At 45.8% G+C, this 20,000-nt stretch overlaps 2 protein-coding genes across 2 annotated transcripts in view; one reads left to right on the top strand and one right to left on the bottom strand.

Annotated features, from left to right (window-relative positions):
* The first annotated feature begins 5,120 nt into the window (after nt 1–5,120).
* On the top strand, nt 5,121–17,428 carry tbx19 (T-box transcription factor 19). Its single transcript, XM_030066564.1, has 8 exons — nt 5,121–5,464; nt 9,108–9,384; nt 12,538–12,672; nt 12,816–12,877; nt 14,105–14,160; nt 14,464–14,619; nt 16,928–17,084; nt 17,205–17,428. Exons 1-8 carry the CDS (start codon nt 5,121–5,123, stop codon nt 17,371–17,373), a joined length of 1,356 nt encoding a protein of 451 aa, XP_029922424.1. The 3' UTR covers nt 17,374–17,428.
* Nucleotides 17,429–18,209: 781 nt separating this feature from the next.
* iqcb1 (IQ motif containing B1) overlaps nt 18,210–20,000 on the bottom strand; it is an 8,706-nt gene continuing 6,915 nt past the window's right edge. Inside the window, exon 14 of the mRNA XM_030067914.1 lies at nt 18,210–19,184. Coding sequence (XP_029923774.1) covers nt 18,955–19,184 — 230 coding nt within the window. The 3' untranslated portion in view covers nt 18,210–18,954. The remainder of the gene's footprint in view (nt 19,185–20,000) is intronic.

Here is a 20,000-nt window from a genome sequence, read left to right as displayed (position 1 = left end):
GTTTCATGATATTGTTTTTTTTTTTTGTTTTTTTTTGTTTTTTTTAATTTCTGCCTCTTATCAGCTGAGTCTAACCTCATCAAGTGAACGGAGAACAGAGTGTGTGAGCAGTGTGTGAGCAGTGTGTGAGGTGTGTGTGTGGAGTGTGTGAGCAGTGTGTGAGGAGTGAGCAGGGTGTGTGAGCAGTGTGTGAGGTGTGTGTGTGGAGTGTGTGTGGAGTGTGTGAGCAGTGTGTGTGGAGTGAGCAGTGTGTGAGCAGTGTGTGAGGAGTGAGCAGTGTGTGGAGTGTGTGTGGAGTGTGTGTGTGTGTGTGTGAACTCAGCAGAGATGATCAACATCAAATCATCAAGAAAAAAACATTCAAAGGTTTAAACTGATATTCATATGAACACAAACAGCAAACACCACTTGTGTGTTTCTGTGGGCTCTGCCTGGTTTGCAGTGTGTGTGTGTGTGTGTGTGTGTGTGTGTGTGTGTGTGTGTGTGTGTCGTCTTCTGATATTTAACTACCACCGTCGTTAACGACTCTTTTATGTCTGTTAAGTCGCTAAAGCTGCTAATCTGCAGCCTGCACTGCCCGCTGATTAAAACACACACACACACACACACACACACTCACACTCACACACACACACACTCACACAGTCTTACAGCAGCAGCGAGATATCCGATGTCGCTGCAGAGTGTTGGACGGAGCGTTCTGTGTGTGTGTGTGTGTGTGTGTGTGTGTGTGTGTGTGTGTGTGTGTGTGTGTGTGTGAGTGTGTGTGTGTGTGTGTGTGTGTGTGTGTGTGTGTGTGTGCAGGGTCAGGTTTCTTCACACTGGATCACCAGATTCTCTGTCACATGTTGATCTGAACAGCTGATCAGTTTCCTGTAAGATTCAGTTCAACCAGCACACACACACACACACACACCTCGCTGAGATGTGTGTGTGTGTGTGTGTGTGTGTGTGTGTGTGTGTGTGTGTCCAATGTGATTTTTGACCTTTGAACTCGCTTCATCCAGATTTTTTGTTCCTTACAGTTTTTGGGTATAGTTGTATGGTATTCTGTGATACCATTTTCTCAGCCACAGCAGGAGCTGCCTGTGTGTGTGTGTGTGTGTGTGTGTGTGTGTGTGTGTGTGTGTGTGCTTTCACTCAAAACAAAGCAAAGGTCCCAGGTCAGCTGTTTTCAGAGCTCAGCAGTCGTCACGGTAACAGGTGTGTTTCACTGTCTGTCACTGAGCAGGTGGGTGGGGCTGATATGATGATGATGAGCATGTGGGTGGGGCCAACATGATGATGATGAGTAGGTGGGTGGGGCCAACATGATGGTGGGCGGGGCTGGCATGGGGCTGATGTTCAGCTGTGATTGGTCAGAGCCTTGCTGACCTGGAGGGAATCACATGTTCAGGTTTCAAACATCCTTTGCTGTTGTTTATCAGGCTGATGGGACGTTAACGACATGAATACAACAAAACAATGAGTGGAGAGTGGGCGGAGCCTCTCATGGCTGCCCTGCAGGAGGCGGAGCCTTAAAGCCAATGCATGTGAACCAGGGTGCTGCACATGTAAACAGTTTACTGCACATGTAAACACATTACTGCACATGTAAACAGTTTATTGCACATGTGAACACATTACTGCACATGTAAACTGCTTACTGCACATGTAAACAGCTTACTGCACATGTGAACTGCTTACAGCACATGTGAACAGCTTACTGCACATGTAAACAGCTTACTGCACATGTAAACACATTACTGCACATGTAAACACATTACTGCACATGTAAACAGCTTACTGCACATGTGAACACATTACTGCACATGTAAACAGCTTACTGCACATGTAAACACATTACTGCACATGTAAACTGCTTACAGCACATGTGAACAGCTTACTGCACATGTAAACTGCTTACTGCACATGTAAACAGCTTACTGCACATGTAAACTGCTTACAGCACATGTGAACAGCTTACTGCACATGTAAACTGCTTACTGCACATGTGAACAGCTTACTGCACATGTAAACAGCTTACTGCACATGTAAACAGCTTACTGCACATGTAAACAGTTTACTGCACATGTAAACAGCTTACTGCACATGTAAAGAATATACTGCACATGTAAACAGCTTACTGCACATGTAAAGAATATACTGCACATGTAAACGGTTTACTGCACATGTGAACAGTTTACTGAACATGTAACAGTTTACTGCACATGTGAACAGTTTACTGAACATGTAACAGTTTACTGCACATGTGAACACATTACTGCACATGTGAACAGTTTACTGAACATGTAACAGTTTACTGCACATGTGAACACATTACTGCACATGTGAACAGTTTACTGCACATGTAACAGTTTACTGCACATGTGAACACATTACTGCACATGTAACAGTTTACTGCACATGTGAACACATTACTGCACATGTAAACAGTTCACTGCACATGTAAAGAATATCCTGCACATGTAAAGACCATACTGCACATGTAACAGTTTACTGCACATGTGAACACATTACTGGACATGTGAACACATTACTGCACATGTGAACAGTTTACTGCACATATAAAGACCATAATGCACATGTAACAGTTTACTGCACATGTAAATCTGTTTACTGCACATGTGAACATTTTGAAACAAAAAAAATTAAATGCATTAGAAATATATTTGTTAAAATTCACAATTCACGGTGTCTCTATACCACACTCTAATAGTGGCTACCTGTGTGTGTGTGTGTGTGTGTGTGTAATAGAGAGATAATGGTGGAGCGAGGGAGACAGACAGTGAGAGAGAGAGAGAGAGAGATGGTGGTCGTGCGAGGCAGACTGATATTCTGTCACTCTCCTCTGACCGGCCAGATGAAGCTCCGGCATCAAACCTGCAGCAGCAGCAGCCTCGCAGCGTTTACCGCCTGCTTCCACACTCTGCATCCAGACGCTGCATTTCAACTCTCATTGAAACTCTTTATTTAAAGTCTTGTTCTAAGTCTTGCTTCAGAGCGGTGCTGAGGCTCTCTCTCTCTCTGGGATCGGGCGAGCGGCAGGCTCATCTGGACCGGTGAGTCCACTTTGATTTGCTTTTGCACCAGCAGCTCTCTGTGAAATACTTTGTGTAATACTTTGTGCAATACTTCATAAATATCACATAAATCACAGATAAATCCATAGCAGGTCTGTAGGAGCTGTTAGAACAACACATTGTTATTAATGTGAGAATAAAACATTTAATAATTTCTCCAGATTGTTAATCCCTCTGAACATCTGATCCCACATCAGCCTGCAACTTATTTTTTATACATGAATATTTTTGATTCTTTTTGTGCCTTATGTACACAGCTGGAGTGTGTGTGTGTGTGTGTGTGTGTGTGTGTGTGTGTGTGTTTTAAAGTATCACCCCACATCTTTTGTACAAACACACACACACACACACACACGTCCCCGTACACACACACGAAAAATTAATAGAAGAAACAGCTCTGCCTGCAATTATAACACTTTTAAAAAATAATTTATTTATTACTCATTATTATTATTAATGTAAAGCTTCATATGTAATTTTTTATTTACACATTTTAATTGAAGACTTGAATCTAAAAGCTCTGCAGGAAAACTGGCATTTCATTTAAAAAATTGTTACAGAAATATTGTATTTTGGGGAAATTATGTGTAAAAGACGTCAAGGAGCACCGGCCATCACATCACATTATTATTATTATAATTATCAATCTCAATATTATTGCTGGAATGTTGAAGGACTATATAATTATTATATATATGATATAATATTTGTTTATAATAGTGTGAGGATGTAACCATATTAATAAATAGGAACATTGCAAAATGTCACTGAGCAGATGTTGAACATTTTGACTGTGAAATATCAGACGATCAGACGCAGGGCGTTCTGAGCGACACACACACACACACACACACACACACACACACAGCCACACGCAGAGCCACGGGGTATTACACAAAACAACAGGAAAATCAGCCGCTGAACACATGAAACACATAAAACATGAAATAATAAAACATAAAATAATACAACATGAAATAATACAACATGAAATAATACAACATGAAATAATATAATATGAAATAATAAAACAGTGATGTGGGTTTGGAAAATAAAAGGCTGCAGTTAAAGATTCCCTGACAGGAAGGAAATCAGTTTCCACCCAGATCGGAGATTTATTCATTTTTCAAGGTTAAAAAATAAAGATGTTCGGTCAGCTGAGCGTCTGAGGAGAGAAGCACCCACAGCCCACGTCAGCACAAACAAAATAATATTAATATAATATTAATAATGATGAAAGTGAAATGAAACGACGGCCTCGTCGTCGTCGGAAACGGAGCAGCAGCGCTGATCTGAAATCAGCCTGAATTCAGCTGCAGATTTCTCCTGAAATCATGTGAGCAAATCATCTGCTGCTCTCGTGGCTCTGAGAACAAGCAGCTATGAACCTTTTCAAATCAACTTTTTCACTTTATTGCATTTTGTCTTATTTATTTATTGTCTTATTTATTTTTGTTTGTTTGTTTGTTTGTTTGTTTAGACTAAGTTCAGGCTGTGTTCATTTTCATGTCTTTGTTTTTGGAGGCTGATGCTCCAGTCACTTTCTTCTCATGGTTTGTTTGTTTGTTTGTTTGTTTTGTTTTACTAAACTTTCTGGGGTTTTTGAGTTGATAATTTTGTTAATTGGCTTTTTCACATTTCTAAGACAAATGAGGTGAAGTGGAGCCGCCCGGAGCCCGAGCCCACGCCGCCTTTTTTCACGGGTTTCCTGATTTGACCGTGAACGCCCCGCGGCGGGCGGCTCCAGGCCACAGCAGCACGCACCAATCAGATTACAGGAAAATGATCATCAATTCCAAACAAAAGAAAAAGAGTTTGCATCCAAATTTCCATGAAACTCAAACAGAAGCTTTAAAAACTGACAAAAACTCAAAAATCAAAAATGAGAACTAAAAAAGTAAAAAATAATAAAATAAGAGCCACATACGAGCTCCTGGTTTCACTTTCTGATGCATGTGTGTGTGTGTGTGTGTGTGTGTGTGTGTGTGTGTGTGTGTGTGTGTGTGTGTCAGATGAAGGTGGAGGGTCTTCAGGACGATGCAGACTCTGGTTCTGCCTCCGGCCCGGACGTGGCAGGCAGGGCCGGCCCCGCGGCCTCAGCGGGGGCCCTGGTGGGGCCGGGCGGCACGGGGGGGCCAGGGGGCACAGGGGGGCCGGGGGGCACAGGGGGCACAGGGGGCACGGGGGGGGCCGGGGGGCAGCCCCGGGGCGGCGGAGCGCTGCATGTCGCGGCTGCTGAGCGCGGTGGAGAGCGAGCTGCAGGCGGGCCGAGAGAAGGGCGACCCGACGGAGAGAGAGCTGCGCGTCACGCTGGAGGACGCAGAGCTGTGGAGGAAGTTCCAACACATCACCAACGAGATGATCGTCACCAAGAACGGACGGTAACACACACACACACACACACACACACACACACAGAGTCACACACACACACACATGCACAGTGGCCACCAGCCGGGGGAGGGGTGGGGTGTGTGTGTGGGGGGGGTGGAGCCTCCAGCCGCTGAGCTCATTATTAAAACCGACCAACAAAAGAAAAAAATGAAAAGGTTTTCTTCATTTAATAAAATGATTGATCACTTTCTGACAGAAGGGGATAGAACTGATATAAAATTACAGTTTTGACTGTCAGACTCAACAATAAAAGCACAGTGTGTGTGTGTGTGTGTGTGTGTGTGTGTGTGTGTGTGTGCGTGTGTGACAGACTGAGGGATTTGATTTTTGGAGTTTTTATTGATTTATTTGATTGATTTCATTTTCTTGTTTCATCAGGAGAGTCGACACACATTCTGTCTGTTTTTATTTTACTTTAGTGTAAACAATAATAAATACATAAACATATGTATTTATGTTTTTATGGGTCTCGGAAGCTCTTTTAGTGAGCGTCTCGGTGCTCCACTGAACGTTTTAGGAAGTCTTTGGTTCCTGCGGCTGTCAGGTATTTTATCAAACATTGTTAGGTTCAGATTTGCCGTTGCTGCATAGCTTTCTTTGGTATTTATTCACTATTTCTTCTTCTTCTTCTTTTTTTTTTTTAAATCTTGCACGCTTCTGTGTTATCTTATCATGTCCTCTCTTTACAATTCATGTCCTACTTCTAGATGTCTCATTGGTTTCTATTGTCCTATTGTTTTTGTTGTGTATCATGTCATGTCATGTTTTTTTTGTTTGTTTGTTTGTTTGTTTGTTTTTCTGTCTCTGCGGGTGGTTAAAACAGTTTCCCCTATGCAGGATAAATAAAGCTTACCTTACCTTACCTTACCTATTATTTCTGTCTGAGAGCAGAGCGCTCGGCTAGAAGAACGTACTGTCACATCAATCAAATATTTAGTTTTACTTCTAATTTTTGATTCCATAAAAGTTTCTGTCAGCATTTCATATATCATAACATCTAATAACATGTAGCACATCATATCCTATCAAAGCTGATTCAGATTCAGCTTCAGATTCAGCTTCAGATTCAGGTTCAGATTCAGGTTCAGATTCAGATTCAGGCTCAGGCTCAGGCTCAGGTTCAGGTTCAGGTTCAGGTTCAGGTTCAGGTTCAGGTTTCTGGAGATGTTCTTCTTGGATAATGGGACTTTATATCTTATCTTATCTTGTCATATGTATGTATATATATATATATATATATGTGTGTGTGTGTGTGTGTGTGTGTGTGTGTGTGTGTGTAATGTAATGTAAGATAATCTTTCTGTACTGATGCGTTGGCTGAAGGACGGTTCTGCTGCTGGAGCTTCCTGCTGTGTGTCTGTTCTGCTCTGAGGTTCTCATGTTCCTCACACGTTCTGCACGCTGACAACTTCTAGTTAGAGCAAACTGAGGGCCCCTGGAGGACCCTCAGGGGCCCCTGGAGGCCCTGGACCATGGTTTGAACACCACTGGTGTAGAACACAGAGAACCCTCATGGTTCTGAAATGGTTCTTCAAGGCAGAGTGGCTGCGTGAGGAACCGGCAGAGACACCTCATTCAGTGCTCGGTTCTCTGCGTGGAAAACATAAACCAAACAGAACCAACGAGCTGCTCTGAAAAAGGTTCTCTAGAGAACTCTTTTAGTGGCTCAAATTCTAAGAAGAACCATCTCTGTTCCTATTTTTTTTTTTTTTTAAAAGGTTTCTTTGAGGCACATTTGAGCCGTTTGAAGTGACGGTTCCTTAAAGAACCCGGGATGTGGATGTTCCACATGTAGAACCTGAGCAGGCTCTCTGCAGGTTCTGTGGTTCTACACGATGAGAGCGCTTCTTCTGTTTGGAAAAAAACATTTTATCTCCCACGAGTTGTGTTTTGTTTCAGCTGTTCTCTGCCAGCAGGAACCTACAGAACCTCAAACTGAGGCTGTTTCACAATAAAAGCCTCAGGGTGTGTGTGACTGAAAGGAAAGGTCACGATGTAGAACTGGAACCTCAGAGCTGCAGAACCACAGCACACAGAACAGACCTGCAGCTGGGCGAAGGCACTAACGGGAGTGTGGGGGGGAGTATAAATAAAAAATGTTTACATTTTTTATTTATATTTTTATTTATTTATAGGGTTTTTGTTTATTTGATCTATACTGTTTTTTTCTACATTTTTAATTCATTTATTTTACTGACTTTTAAAAATTATTTTACTTTGTTATTTATATTTTTATTTTGTGTTCAGATTTTTTTTTTTTCCAGTTTCCAGTCAGCAACAAGCTGATTTCCTCAAAGGGTCAGTACTTTTATTCTGAAACCTCATTATCAATAATAACAATAATAATGATAATACCATCAGTATTGATATCAATAATAATACTAATAATAAGTTTATTTGAAATGATAATAATACTGCTCTGGGGTGTGTGTGTGTGTGTGTGTGTGTGTGTGTGTGTGTGTGTGTGTTGAGAGGCCGGTCACGCCCTCCGGTGGGCGAACGCTCCATTTACACCTCGACACAGCACTTCAGCCGCCCGCTTTAATTAACACACTGAGTGTGTGTGTGTGTGTGAGTGTGAGTGTGTGTGTGTGAGTGTGTGTGTGTGTGTGTGTGATGCCACACTGCTGTGGTTCAGTAGAAATGAGAACTGTTTAGACTCAGCCGGCAGGTCGTTAAGAAACGTGAAAAAGAAAATCAGAAACTTTGCCAAAACAAATTTACCTGAAATTTTGAAAAAACAAAACAAAACAAAACAAAACAAATAAACATATTTTCCTGATTAAAACGTATCAAAGGTGCCGGAGCGAGCATGATGCACCATGTCCATCAGTATGATGATTATTGGTTATTGAACAGGCTGATCATGGGCTCTGACTCGTGGATCTGCAGCGGCTCGATTTGATGCTCGTTAATTAAAACGATCAACATTTCAAATTAAATCACGAGAAAATTATTATTAAATTACAAAAAAAAATTAAAAATAATTTGCCTCAAAATTTCCATGAAACTAAAAAAAAAAAAAAAAAACTGTTGGAAAAAAAAATTAAAAAATTGAAAAATCCCCTCAGTTTAAATAATGATAATAATAATAAATAAATAAAGATAAAAATAAATACAGATAAATAATAAAGTGCAAAAAAATAAAAGCCTTCGACCAGATCCTGGGTCTCACTCTGTGTGTGTGTGTGTGTGTGTGTGTGTGTGTGTGTGTGTGTGTCTCTGTGCTTGTGTCTCTCTCTCTGTGTGTCTCTCTCTCTGTGTGTGTCTCTCTCTCTCTGTGTGTGTGTGTGTGTCTCTGTGTGTGTGTCTCTCTCTCTGTGTGTGTCTCTCTCTCTCTGTGTGTGTCTCTCTCTCTCTGTGTGTGTGTGTGTGTCTCTGTGTGTGTGTCTCTCTCTCTGTGTGTGTCTCTCTCTCTGTGTGTGTGTTTGTGTGTCTGTGTGTGTGTGTGTGTGTGTGTCTCTCTCTGTGTGTGTGTGTGTGTGTCTCTCTCTCTCTCTTTGTGTGTCTCTGTGTCTCTCTCTCTCTCTGTGTGTGTCTCTCTCTCTCTGTGTGTCTCTCTCTGTGTGTGTGTGTGTGTGTGTGTCTCTGTGTGTGTGTGTGTGTGTGTGTGTGTGTGTGTGTGAGCAGCAGGATGTTCCCCGTCCTGAAGGTCAGTGTTTCGGGTCTTGACCCCAGCTCCATGTACTCCTTCCTGCTGGACTTCGTCCCGGCTGACGGCTGCCGCTGGAAGTTCGTGAACGGCGAGTGGGTGGCGGCCGGCCGGGCGGAGGGGCGGGGCGAGGGGCGGAGCCACGGCGGCGTCTACATCCACCCCGACTCACCCAACTTCGGAGCACACTGGATGAAGGCCGCCGTGACCTTCAACAAGGTCAAACTGACCAACAAGGTCAACGGGGGAGGACAGGTGCTCTCACACACACACACACACACACACACACACACACACACACACAGGGAGAGACACACACACACACACACACTAACATACAGAGACACACACACACACACACACACACACACACACACACACACACACAGACACACACACACACACACACACACACACACACACACAGACACACACACACACACACACTAACATACAGAGACACACACACACACACACACACACACACACAGACACACACACACACACACACACACACACAGACACACACACACACACACACACACACACACACACACACAGACACACACACACACACACACTAACATACAGAGACACACACACACACACACACACACACACACACACAGACACACACACACACACACACACACACACACACACACACACACACACACACACACAGACACACACACACACACACACACACACACACACAGAGACACACACACACACACAGAGACACACACACACACACACACACACACACACACACACACACACACAGACACACACACACACACACACACACACACACACACAGACACACACACACACACACACTAACATACAGAGACACACACACACACACACACACACACACACACACACACAGACACACACACACACACACACACACACACACACACACACACACACACACACACACAGACACACACACACACACACACTAACATACAGAGACACACACACACACACACACACACAGACACACACACACACACACACACACACAGAGACACACACACACACACACACACACACACACACACACAGACTTCTTTATTTATTGTAAATAAAATGTAATTTCATGTCGGCATTAAAGGAGCAGTTCACTGTTTTAGAGCCTGATTGATCCTGATCAGGTCCAGTATTGATCCTGATCAGGTCCAGTATTGATCCTGATCAGGTCCAGTATTGATCCTGATCAGGTCCAGTATTGATCCTGATCAGGTCCAGTATTGATCGTGCTGTGGTTGTGCTCAGCTGAGCCCTCAGGAGTAGAGTTCTCATATTCTGCCCGAACCCGACCCGACATTTTCGGGTCGGGTCGGGCCTAAAATTTACGTGAATTGGGCGGGTCGGGTCGGGCTTCGGGTTCTGTGGGGGATTTTTTTTTTTTTTTTAAATAAAAAAATAGAATTATGTGTTCTGTTATTGATTATGACGTTTCATTTTTATGTGACTGGTGGAGAGAGTGAGAGACTGGATTGGATTTGGAGGCTAAACTTTCAGTGACAGACAGACAACCAGCTGTGCGAGCGCAGCGCAAACAAGTGAGAGAGAGTTGCAGCAGCATCCTGCTGTGCTGGCAGACTCGGCAGCAGGGACGGTTTCTGCTATGGGCAGTGCAGCTGCCCAGGGCGCAATCTACTTGGGGGCGCACGAGAGAAAAAAAAAAAATCTCCAGTTTTCTAGACTACCGTACTGATCCGCACATGCCGCGGCACCATTAGACGGCATCAGGCGGGCCGGCCGCGGCACCGTCCGATACCACGCCCACCGGTCAGGTCTGCCGGATCTGACAGGTGAGCTGCCTGATGCTGGCCGGTGCCGCGGCCGGCCCGCCTGATACCGACTGATGGTGCCCCGGTGCCGCGGCCGACCGGCTCTGCTAAATAATGGCGATTTTTTTTTTTCCGGGCTTTATCGGGCTGTCGGGCCTAAAGTTCGGCTAATTAGTCGGGTCGGGTCGGGCCTCGGGCTGGCCCAGTTTGGCCCGGGTCGGGTCGGGTCTTAATTTTCAGGCCCGATGAGAACTCTACTCAGGAGGTGTGGCTGCGTGGGGGTCTAGCTGCCAGGCGGAGGGATACAGTTTGAAAGGCCGTGCTTTGGTCACTCCTGTTTTCCTGAAATCAGATTTTGAAAAGTTTTTTTTTCTTTTCCTGTTATAAACACATCAAACCGCCCCTGGTGTCGCTGTGGCCCCCTGGTGGCCCCTCGGGCCCCCTCGGGGTCCCGGGCCGCTCTTTGAACGGCCCTGCTCCGGGTTATTTTCGGTCTCCTTCTTCTTTTGTTCTTCCTCGTCTTCCTCCCCTTCCTCTTCCTCTTCCTCTTCCTCTTCTTCTGCTGTCCATTATGCTGCTCTCCCCGGCGAGGGCGGCTCGCTCTCTTCCTGGCTGCCTGCTGGCTGCCTGGAGTGGGCGAGAGACTCCCGCCTCTAATGAGCCACTTCAGTCGCTCTCCTCGCTCACTTCACCTGCTCGCCCCCTCGTAACCACGGGAACGGGATAAACAGCTCTTAATTGGCCGGCGGCGGTTTAATGCACTTCCTGTCGAGAGCCGTCCACTCAGAGGGGCTGACACGCACGCACACACACACACACACACACACACACACACACTCCACAGATATGCAGCACTGACACACACACACACACACACACACACACACACACACACACGTGCAGCACTACAAAATTGGCAATAATGTTGTTTATATTTACCCATCAACCCTGTCCAAATATCCCACACACACACACACACACACACACTCACACACACACACACACACACACACACACACACACTCACACACACACACACACACTGGGCAGTAATGCAGAGCTGGAACACGGCGCTCGGCCATAATGAAATAATTGCTCAGCTTATTTGTGCATTATGGTAATTATGTTTTTTACTAGGAAATTAATTTACCCATCATGCTTCAGATGGACGAGAGAGAGAGAGAGAGAGAGGTAAACTAGATTCAAAAGGCCCACACACACTCCAGCTAATGTGGGCACACACACACACACACACACACACACACACACACACACACACACACACAGAGGTCAGAGGTGAAGCCAGCCTCTCAATCTGAATAGAAAACAGTTTGTTTTTGTGTGTCCGCTTGGAGAACCCTGATTGGTTAATTGGCCTCGTTAGGGAGGGGGGTGGGGGTGGGGGGTGGGGGCGAGCGAGAGAGAGAGAGAGTTTGGGCCAAAAAACAAAAATGGCTCTACTCCACACACTCTGCTGCAGACAGACAGGCAGGCAGGGAGACAGACAGGTACAGGCTGAATCAGTGACTCTGTGTGTGTGTGTGTGTGTGTGTGTGTGTGTGTGTGTGTGTGTGTGTGTGTGTGTGTGTGTGTGTGTCAGATCATGCTGAACTCGCTCCATAAGTACGAGCCTCAGCTGCACATCGTGTGTGTCGGCTCGCGGCATCGCCTCGTCTCCAACGTCTCCTTCAGAGAGACGCAGTTCATCGCCGTGACGGCCTACCAGAACGAGGAGGTGCTCACACACACACACACTCACACACACACACACTCACACACACACACACACACTCACACACACACACACACACACACACACACACACTCACACACTCACACACACACACACACCCCCAGCTGAGTGTTGTTTGTGTACAGATCACGGCTCTGAAGATCAAGTACAACCCGTTCGCCAAAGCTTTCCTGGACGCCAAGGAGAGGTGAGCCGCCGCCGCCGCCGCCGCTGCGTCATGTGATGTCATGTGATGCCATGTGATGTCATGTCATGTCATGTCATGTCATGTCATGTGATGTGTGATGTCATCACACTGTGCTGTGATGTGGAGTGCTGGCCGGCCGCTCCATGACAGGAATCAAAACTTTCCAAAACTTTCAGGATATTTTTTACATTTAAGATTTTCATTTGTTTTGTATTGAAGGACTGAAAGCAGCCGCCCACCTCCCCCAGGCCCCTCCCACCTCATAAGACTCATCTTTAGCCCCTCCCTCCTCCAGGCCCCTCCCACCTCATAAGACTCATCTTTAGCCCCTCCCTCCTCCAGGCCCCTCCCACCTCATAAGACTCAGCTTTAGCCCCTCCCACCTCATAAGACTCAGCTTTAGCCCCTCCCTCCTCCAGGCCCCTCCCACCTCATAAGACTCAACTTTAGCCCCTCCCACCTCATAAGACTAAGCTTTAGCCCCTCCCTCCTCCAGGCCCCTCCCACCTCATAAGACTCAGCTTTAGCCCCTCCCACCTCATAAGACTCATCTTTAGCCCCTCCCTCCTCCAGGCCCCTCCCACCTCATAAGACTAAGCTTTAGCCCCTCCCTCCTCCAGGCCCCTCCCACCTCATAAGACTCATCTTTAGCCCCTCCCACCTCATAAGACTCATCTTTAGCCCCGCCCACCTCCAGCTGCTCTCTTCCTGTTTGACACAATCAGTTTGTCAGTTGTCATCTTTAAACTGTTGATGTATTTATTTACTTCATATTAATAATCAATGTGGCATCACACTCAGGTTTACTGACACTGAGGCTGAATGCAGCTTTTCCACTAACACACACACACACACACACACACACACACACACACACACAGTCAGGTGTGGAGGTGCGTAGCTCTTAGCATTTCTCACCAGGATAACACAGGAAGTTAGCGTTAGCAGACGATTAGCGAGTCATTACGAGCTGCTCCGAACGCAGGAGAGACGGTGTCAAGTGAGACACACACACACACACACTCTTTCACACACACACACACACACACACACACACACACACACACAGCAGCGTGTGACTTGTTTAATTGTATTTACACGTATTTGATAAAATTATTAGCCTCTTTTATGTTTGAATTGCTTATCTTGCAGTAATAATCCCATGTACACACACACACACACACACACACACACACAGTCAGCTGACAGTTGTGTTCGTCCTGTCAGGAACCCTGGTGGGCGGAGCCTGTTGGAGCCTGACAGCCGCATCGGGATCCAGCCGTGTGAGTGGACCTCAGACTCACTTCACTTCAACTCAACAACAACAGCAACAACAATAATAATAATAATAATAATGATAACCATAATATTAATAATAACAGTAATAATAATGATAATAATAATAATAATAATACAATTTAACTACATACTGTAAAAATAAAATAAAATAAGATAAAATACAATAAAAACGTAAAATTTTTTTAAAAAATGTTTTTGTTAATGCATTTTTAATTTATGTTTTTGTAAGTAAACTCGCGTGTGTGTGTGTGTGTGTGCGTGTGTGTGTGTGTGTGTCTGTGTATCAGGCTGGTCTCTGTGTTCGACCGGAGGGGGCGGAGCTTTCCCCTACGGAGGCGGTCTCCCTCTGACATCACATCACCATGGTTACAAGCACCACGGTTACCCCGGGCGACACACACCTTACCCCCCCACCTACCTGCCACACCGCACACACTCCTCAGGTAGCTGGGTGTGTGTGTGTGTGTGTGTGTAACAATGGATCTTCTCATTACTTTACATTTATAGATGATACAAAGTGTAAAATAATATTTTCCACCAAATATTCCAATATTTTATCGATGCTGTTTTTAAATTTGTTTATTTCATTTTTATTACATTACATTTTTACTCATTTATTATTATTATTTTTAAAAAATATACACCCTGCACATAACTAGAGGAAATTTTAGTATATCCAGAAATATTTAAATATTTCATTTGGTTTCATATTGTGTTTTTAATTAATATGTTATCTTATGTTTTAAATTTAATACTTTTAAATATTTCATTTTTCATATTCAGAGAAAATGATTATTTATTCGTTTAATTCATTCATTTTTATTGTTTCATGTTTCAATTCAGTTCAGTTCCAGTCAGTGTTTCCACTCCCTGTCAATCATGTGTGTGTTATTATAAACCAAAATTCAGACGACACAAACATCACATGATGCAGCGTGCACTGTGTGGGCAGAACAGCTGGACCTCACCTGCTCACCTCAGGTGTTTCCTTCAGCCCCGCCCCCACAGGTGTGTCACCTCCAGCAGCAGCCCTGCAGTCTGCCTTCACCAACATCAGTGACAGAGCGTCTGGTTCTAAAGAGCTCACTGAGTTCAGGTGCTGCTGGAATAGTGATGGAACAGGAAGCCACCGCTGCAACAAGTCAGCTGCTCAACTTTCTTCCCTCCTAGATATTCCACCATCAGCTGGAAGTGGGATTATTGCAGATATTCCACCATCAGCTGGAAGTGGGATTATTGCAGATATTCCACCATCAGCTGGAAGTGGGATTATTGCAGATATTCCACCATCAGCTGGAAGTGGGATTATTGCAGATATTCCACCATCAGCTGGAAGTGGGATTATTGCAAAGTGGAAGCGTTTAGGAGCCACAGCGACTCGGCCACCAGGGGGCGGCACCACGTAAAGTTACAGAGCGGGGTCGCCGAGCGCCGAGGCTCATAGTGCGTAAAAGAGTCCGACGCTCTGCTGCCTCAGTACCTGCAGAGCTCCAAACCTCCTCTGGCATCAACATCAGCACAGAAACTGAGCCGGGAGCTTCATGGCCGAGCGGCTCCCAGCTCTGAGGGACCAGTTTGGGGAAGGAAGGCCCTTTCCTGTCCCAGCATGACTGAGCCCCAGTGCACAGTAGTCCAGTAATTTTAGGCCAAAATTGAGGTCAACCTAGGACAAATTGCAAGAGAAGCAAACTCAACTGATTTTGTATCCTCAGTTTGTCCTGAGTGAGGGGAAAAAAAGTCCCAAGAAATCCCATTGGTGGAAAGTTTTGAAAATCACCTATTTATGACCACATATTACCAAAAAACACTGTTTTTAACACACAGGGGAAAGGGGTTCAACATTTTACTTTCAGATATCACTATAAAAATTCACAGGTTGATTACACACACAAAGACAAGAAAAAAAGTCAATTACAAGTTCTTTGAATTATTCTGTTTACACATGCATATCACACATTATCTGATCTGATATGTGCTAATTGGAATATAAGGAAGAAATGATAGAAGAGACATTTAAACAGTGAATTAAAAGGTTACTATATATATAGTAACCTTGAATTAAAAGTTTCTATATAACAGTGAATTAAAAGGTTATGATATATATAGTAACCTTTTAATTCACTGTTTAAATATCTGTTCTGGCATTTATTCCTTATATTCCTTATTAGCGCATATCAAATCAGATAATGTGTGATATGCATGTGTAAACAGAATAATTCAAAGAACTTGTAATTGACTTTTTTTCTTGTCTTTGTGTGTGTAATCAACTTGTGAATTTTTATAGTGATATCTGAAAGTAAAATGTTGAACCCCTTTCCCCTGTGTGTTAAAAACAGTGTTTTTTGGTAATATGTGGTCATAAATAGGTGATTTTCAAAACTTTCCACCAATGGGATTTCCTGGGACTTTTCCCCCTCACTCAGGACAAACTGAGGATACAGAATCAGTTGAGTTTGCTTCTCTTGCAATTTGTCCTCGGTTTTTTCATAAAATGACTGGACTACAGAGCAGCTCCATAAAGGCGTGGCCGGCTGAGTTTGGGGTGGAAGAAGTTGAGCGGCCCGCACAGAGCCCCGACCTCAACCCCATCCAACACCTTTGGATCAACTAGAACGCAGACTGGGAGCCGGGCCCTCTGGTCCAACATCACACACACACACATTCCACTGCCCCGCCCCCTTTTGACTGACATCAGGTGTGTGCACGCTGAGTCATCCTGTTCTGTCTGTCTGCCTGTCTGTCTCTCTGCAGTCTGTCTGTCTGAAGGCGTCCAGGTGCTGTCAGACGGGTGGAGTAGCTCCTCCCCTCGCCCCCCCTCCTCTTCCTCCTCCTCCTCTTCCTCCACCCATCACATGACCAGCAGCGGCAGCGTTTCGCATCCTCAGCCTGGAGCCCCGCCCAACTCCAGGTAAACCCCGCCCACTGCCCGGTGAGGTCATTTAAAATCAGATTTAGCCCCGCCCAGTCGAACAACATAATGGAAACATCTTTTGTGTGCGTGTGTGTGTGTGTGTGTGTGTGTGTGCAGTCAGTACCCCTGTCTGTGGACGGTCGGCTGCAGTGAGCTAAGCCCCTCCCACTCTCCCTGCACCGTGCTCCATGGACCAATCAGCAGCGACGGCCTCATGCAGCCGCCCAATCACGGCCGGGTCGGCGGGGCCGCCGGATGGCCGCCCGGCCCCACCCACTCGTTCTGAGGAGCAACGTGATTGGCTGAATGATTCAGATGCAATTAAGTGAAACAGGAAGTGACGAGTGGCGGCTCGTTGTGTTTGACCTGTTAACCCTTTGGAACCCGAGAGAATCCGGCCGGGTTCTGTCAGAACCACGAGAACCAACAGCAGCAAAATTAACCAGAAAAAACTGTTTTTAATGACAAGAAAATTAGACAAAAAATCACAGGTGTTATTATTAAAGTATTATAACTGTATATTTAAATCAAATTATATGGAAATCATGAAATTAACCCCGCCCAAAATATGCAATACAATCACTACAAAATTACTGAAATTCTTCTAAAACTTACATAAAATGACAGAAAATAAATAAAAACAACAGAAGAAAGAAGACAGATGAAACTGTGAATGGAGGGTAAGACAACACCTTTCAGAATAAAAGCCCGCCCGGCTCCCGGGTTTCAAACGGTCGGAAACAAACAAACAGAACATCGATGTCGTTTCTGGAGTTTAAAAAATAATCTACATGTTGTGACGTAATTCAGTCTTCAGTGTCCAATCTTGTTTTTCTTCAAAGTGAAAACTCTGACGCCGTCCATCCTGCGCTGTGATTGGCTGTCACCTGTCACCTGTCACCTGTCCCAGGTGAGCGGTGTTACCTGCTCAAAACACTGCAGCGCTCGTTTGGGATAATGACCCAGAGGGCCGTTGCTGGTCTGTACTGAGCATGTGCAGCAGTCGACAGAGATGGGCCAGAAGCCAGATGTCTCACTCGATAGTTACTCAGGAAAGAAATATGTATTTCTCACAGAATGTCTTTTATTAAATTGTTTTTTTTTGTTTTGTTTTGTTTATTTAATGTTGTGGGTCAGTCTGATGAAGCTGCAGGATGTTTACAAGAAGTGGAGCTCATGTGAGGTCACACACACATTCTGAGTTAAACACACTGTTTTTTTCCCACAACTGATGATGAAAGCAGCTAACGAGTGAGAGGTCTCGCCTCCGCCCCGTCTCTGCTGTGGCTGCCATTTGTTTTTGTGCAACAAAAGAATCAGAATTTTAAAAAAATAAGTCATGAAACAGCGTCTGGTCACTGAAGTGTTCAGTGACTGGCTGAGCACTGTCACATGACCCCAGCACCGACCAATCAGAACGCTGTACAGAGTCACAGGCAGCCTCTGACCAGAAAATCCCAACACACACAGAAACACACACAGAAACACACACACACACAGCAACACACACACAGCAACGCAGCACTTCAGGCCATGTTGCACTCTGAACAAAAATCGTGGACTGTGCCTTTAAAGTGTTCCTGTTTCACACTGATGTCACACACACACACACACACACACACACACACACACACACACACACACACACTGCAGAGGAAACCTTGGTAAAACCACAGTGATGCGTCAGCACTGCAGAGCTGTTACTATGGTGACCGCTGTAGCCCTGCTGCAGGACTAGGAGGCGGTTACCATGGTGACCAGTGTGTGTGTGTGTGTTCCCGTTGTCGTTGTCATTGTGAATAAAGTTTACAGTTTGAATCCTGCTGCTGCTGCGTCTCAATAAAGTTTAAAGCCCCGCTCCTCCCTGTCAGCTGGCCCCGCCCCCCAGGAACAGTCCTCCAAGCTCCGCCTCCAGCCCGTCCGGGGGGGTGGAGCCGGGGGAGGAAGTGACGTCGTCTCCCAGCTTCCTCCACCAGGGCAGCCGGCCGGCCTGCAGCGTTGCATTGTGGGACTGACGGGCGCGAGCGGCTACCGGCGCCGAGGGGCTCAGGAACATGTCGGCATCTGTCGCCGTGACAACGGAGAGGGAGGGGGCATCTAGGGGGGAGGGGGAGAAGTTATTGTGTGTTGATAAGTGTGTGTGTGTGTGTGTGTGTGTGTGTGTGTGCGTGCGTGCGTGTGTGCGTGCGTGCGTGTGTGTGCGTGTGTGTGTGCTCATGCGCTGGTGTCAGTCGGTCAGTCCAGCGTGCTGACTGTCCACACTGATCCCTGTTGTAGCTGCCATCACAGTAATGACTGATCCCTGGTCAGTGTGCCGGATCATCTCACTAACGTCGGCTCTCAGAGCGGCTCCACAGACCGGCACGGTCCACACGCAAACATGGAGAATCCACGAGCCAGCGCTACACCTGGAGCCAGGTAACCCCAGGCCGGCACGGGCACGGCCCTCTTTCTGATGAAGACTGGACTCGTTTCCGGCGGGCGTCCCTAATGCTGATTGGATCTACACAGCTGTGAGGATCAATCATCTCCTCCGCGTGCTGAACCACCATGATCCCACCGTCAGAGAACAGGCGAGAGCGTCACGACTCCTGGACTAAGCAAAGCACAAGATCCCACAAACAACCACAGAGGCCAACGTGCTGGGATTCAGGAAGAAGCCCAGAGGGAAGCTGGACGGGCTCCGGGGTTTGGAGCTCGCTCTGTCTGGAACCACCTGAACGTAACAGCGCTCAAACACATCTGAGCTGGAGCGACGCGAGCACACCGCACCGTGTGGTGGAGGCTGGTGACGCGTTGGTCACTGACAGCAGCATCTCTGTGTGGGCGGTGCTAAACACTGATGAGGTCACCGTGAAGGCTCTGAACCCCCAGAGCTGCAGGCGGGACGTTACTGAGCTTCATCAAACTGGA

Source organism: Myripristis murdjan, chromosome 2 (assembly GCF_902150065.1).
Source record: "Myripristis murdjan chromosome 2, fMyrMur1.1, whole genome shotgun sequence".
Taxonomy (NCBI): domain Eukaryota; kingdom Metazoa; phylum Chordata; class Actinopteri; order Holocentriformes; family Holocentridae; genus Myripristis; species Myripristis murdjan.
Note: the sequence above shows the minus strand (reverse complement) of the source record. Positions and strands in the feature narration are given on the sequence as shown.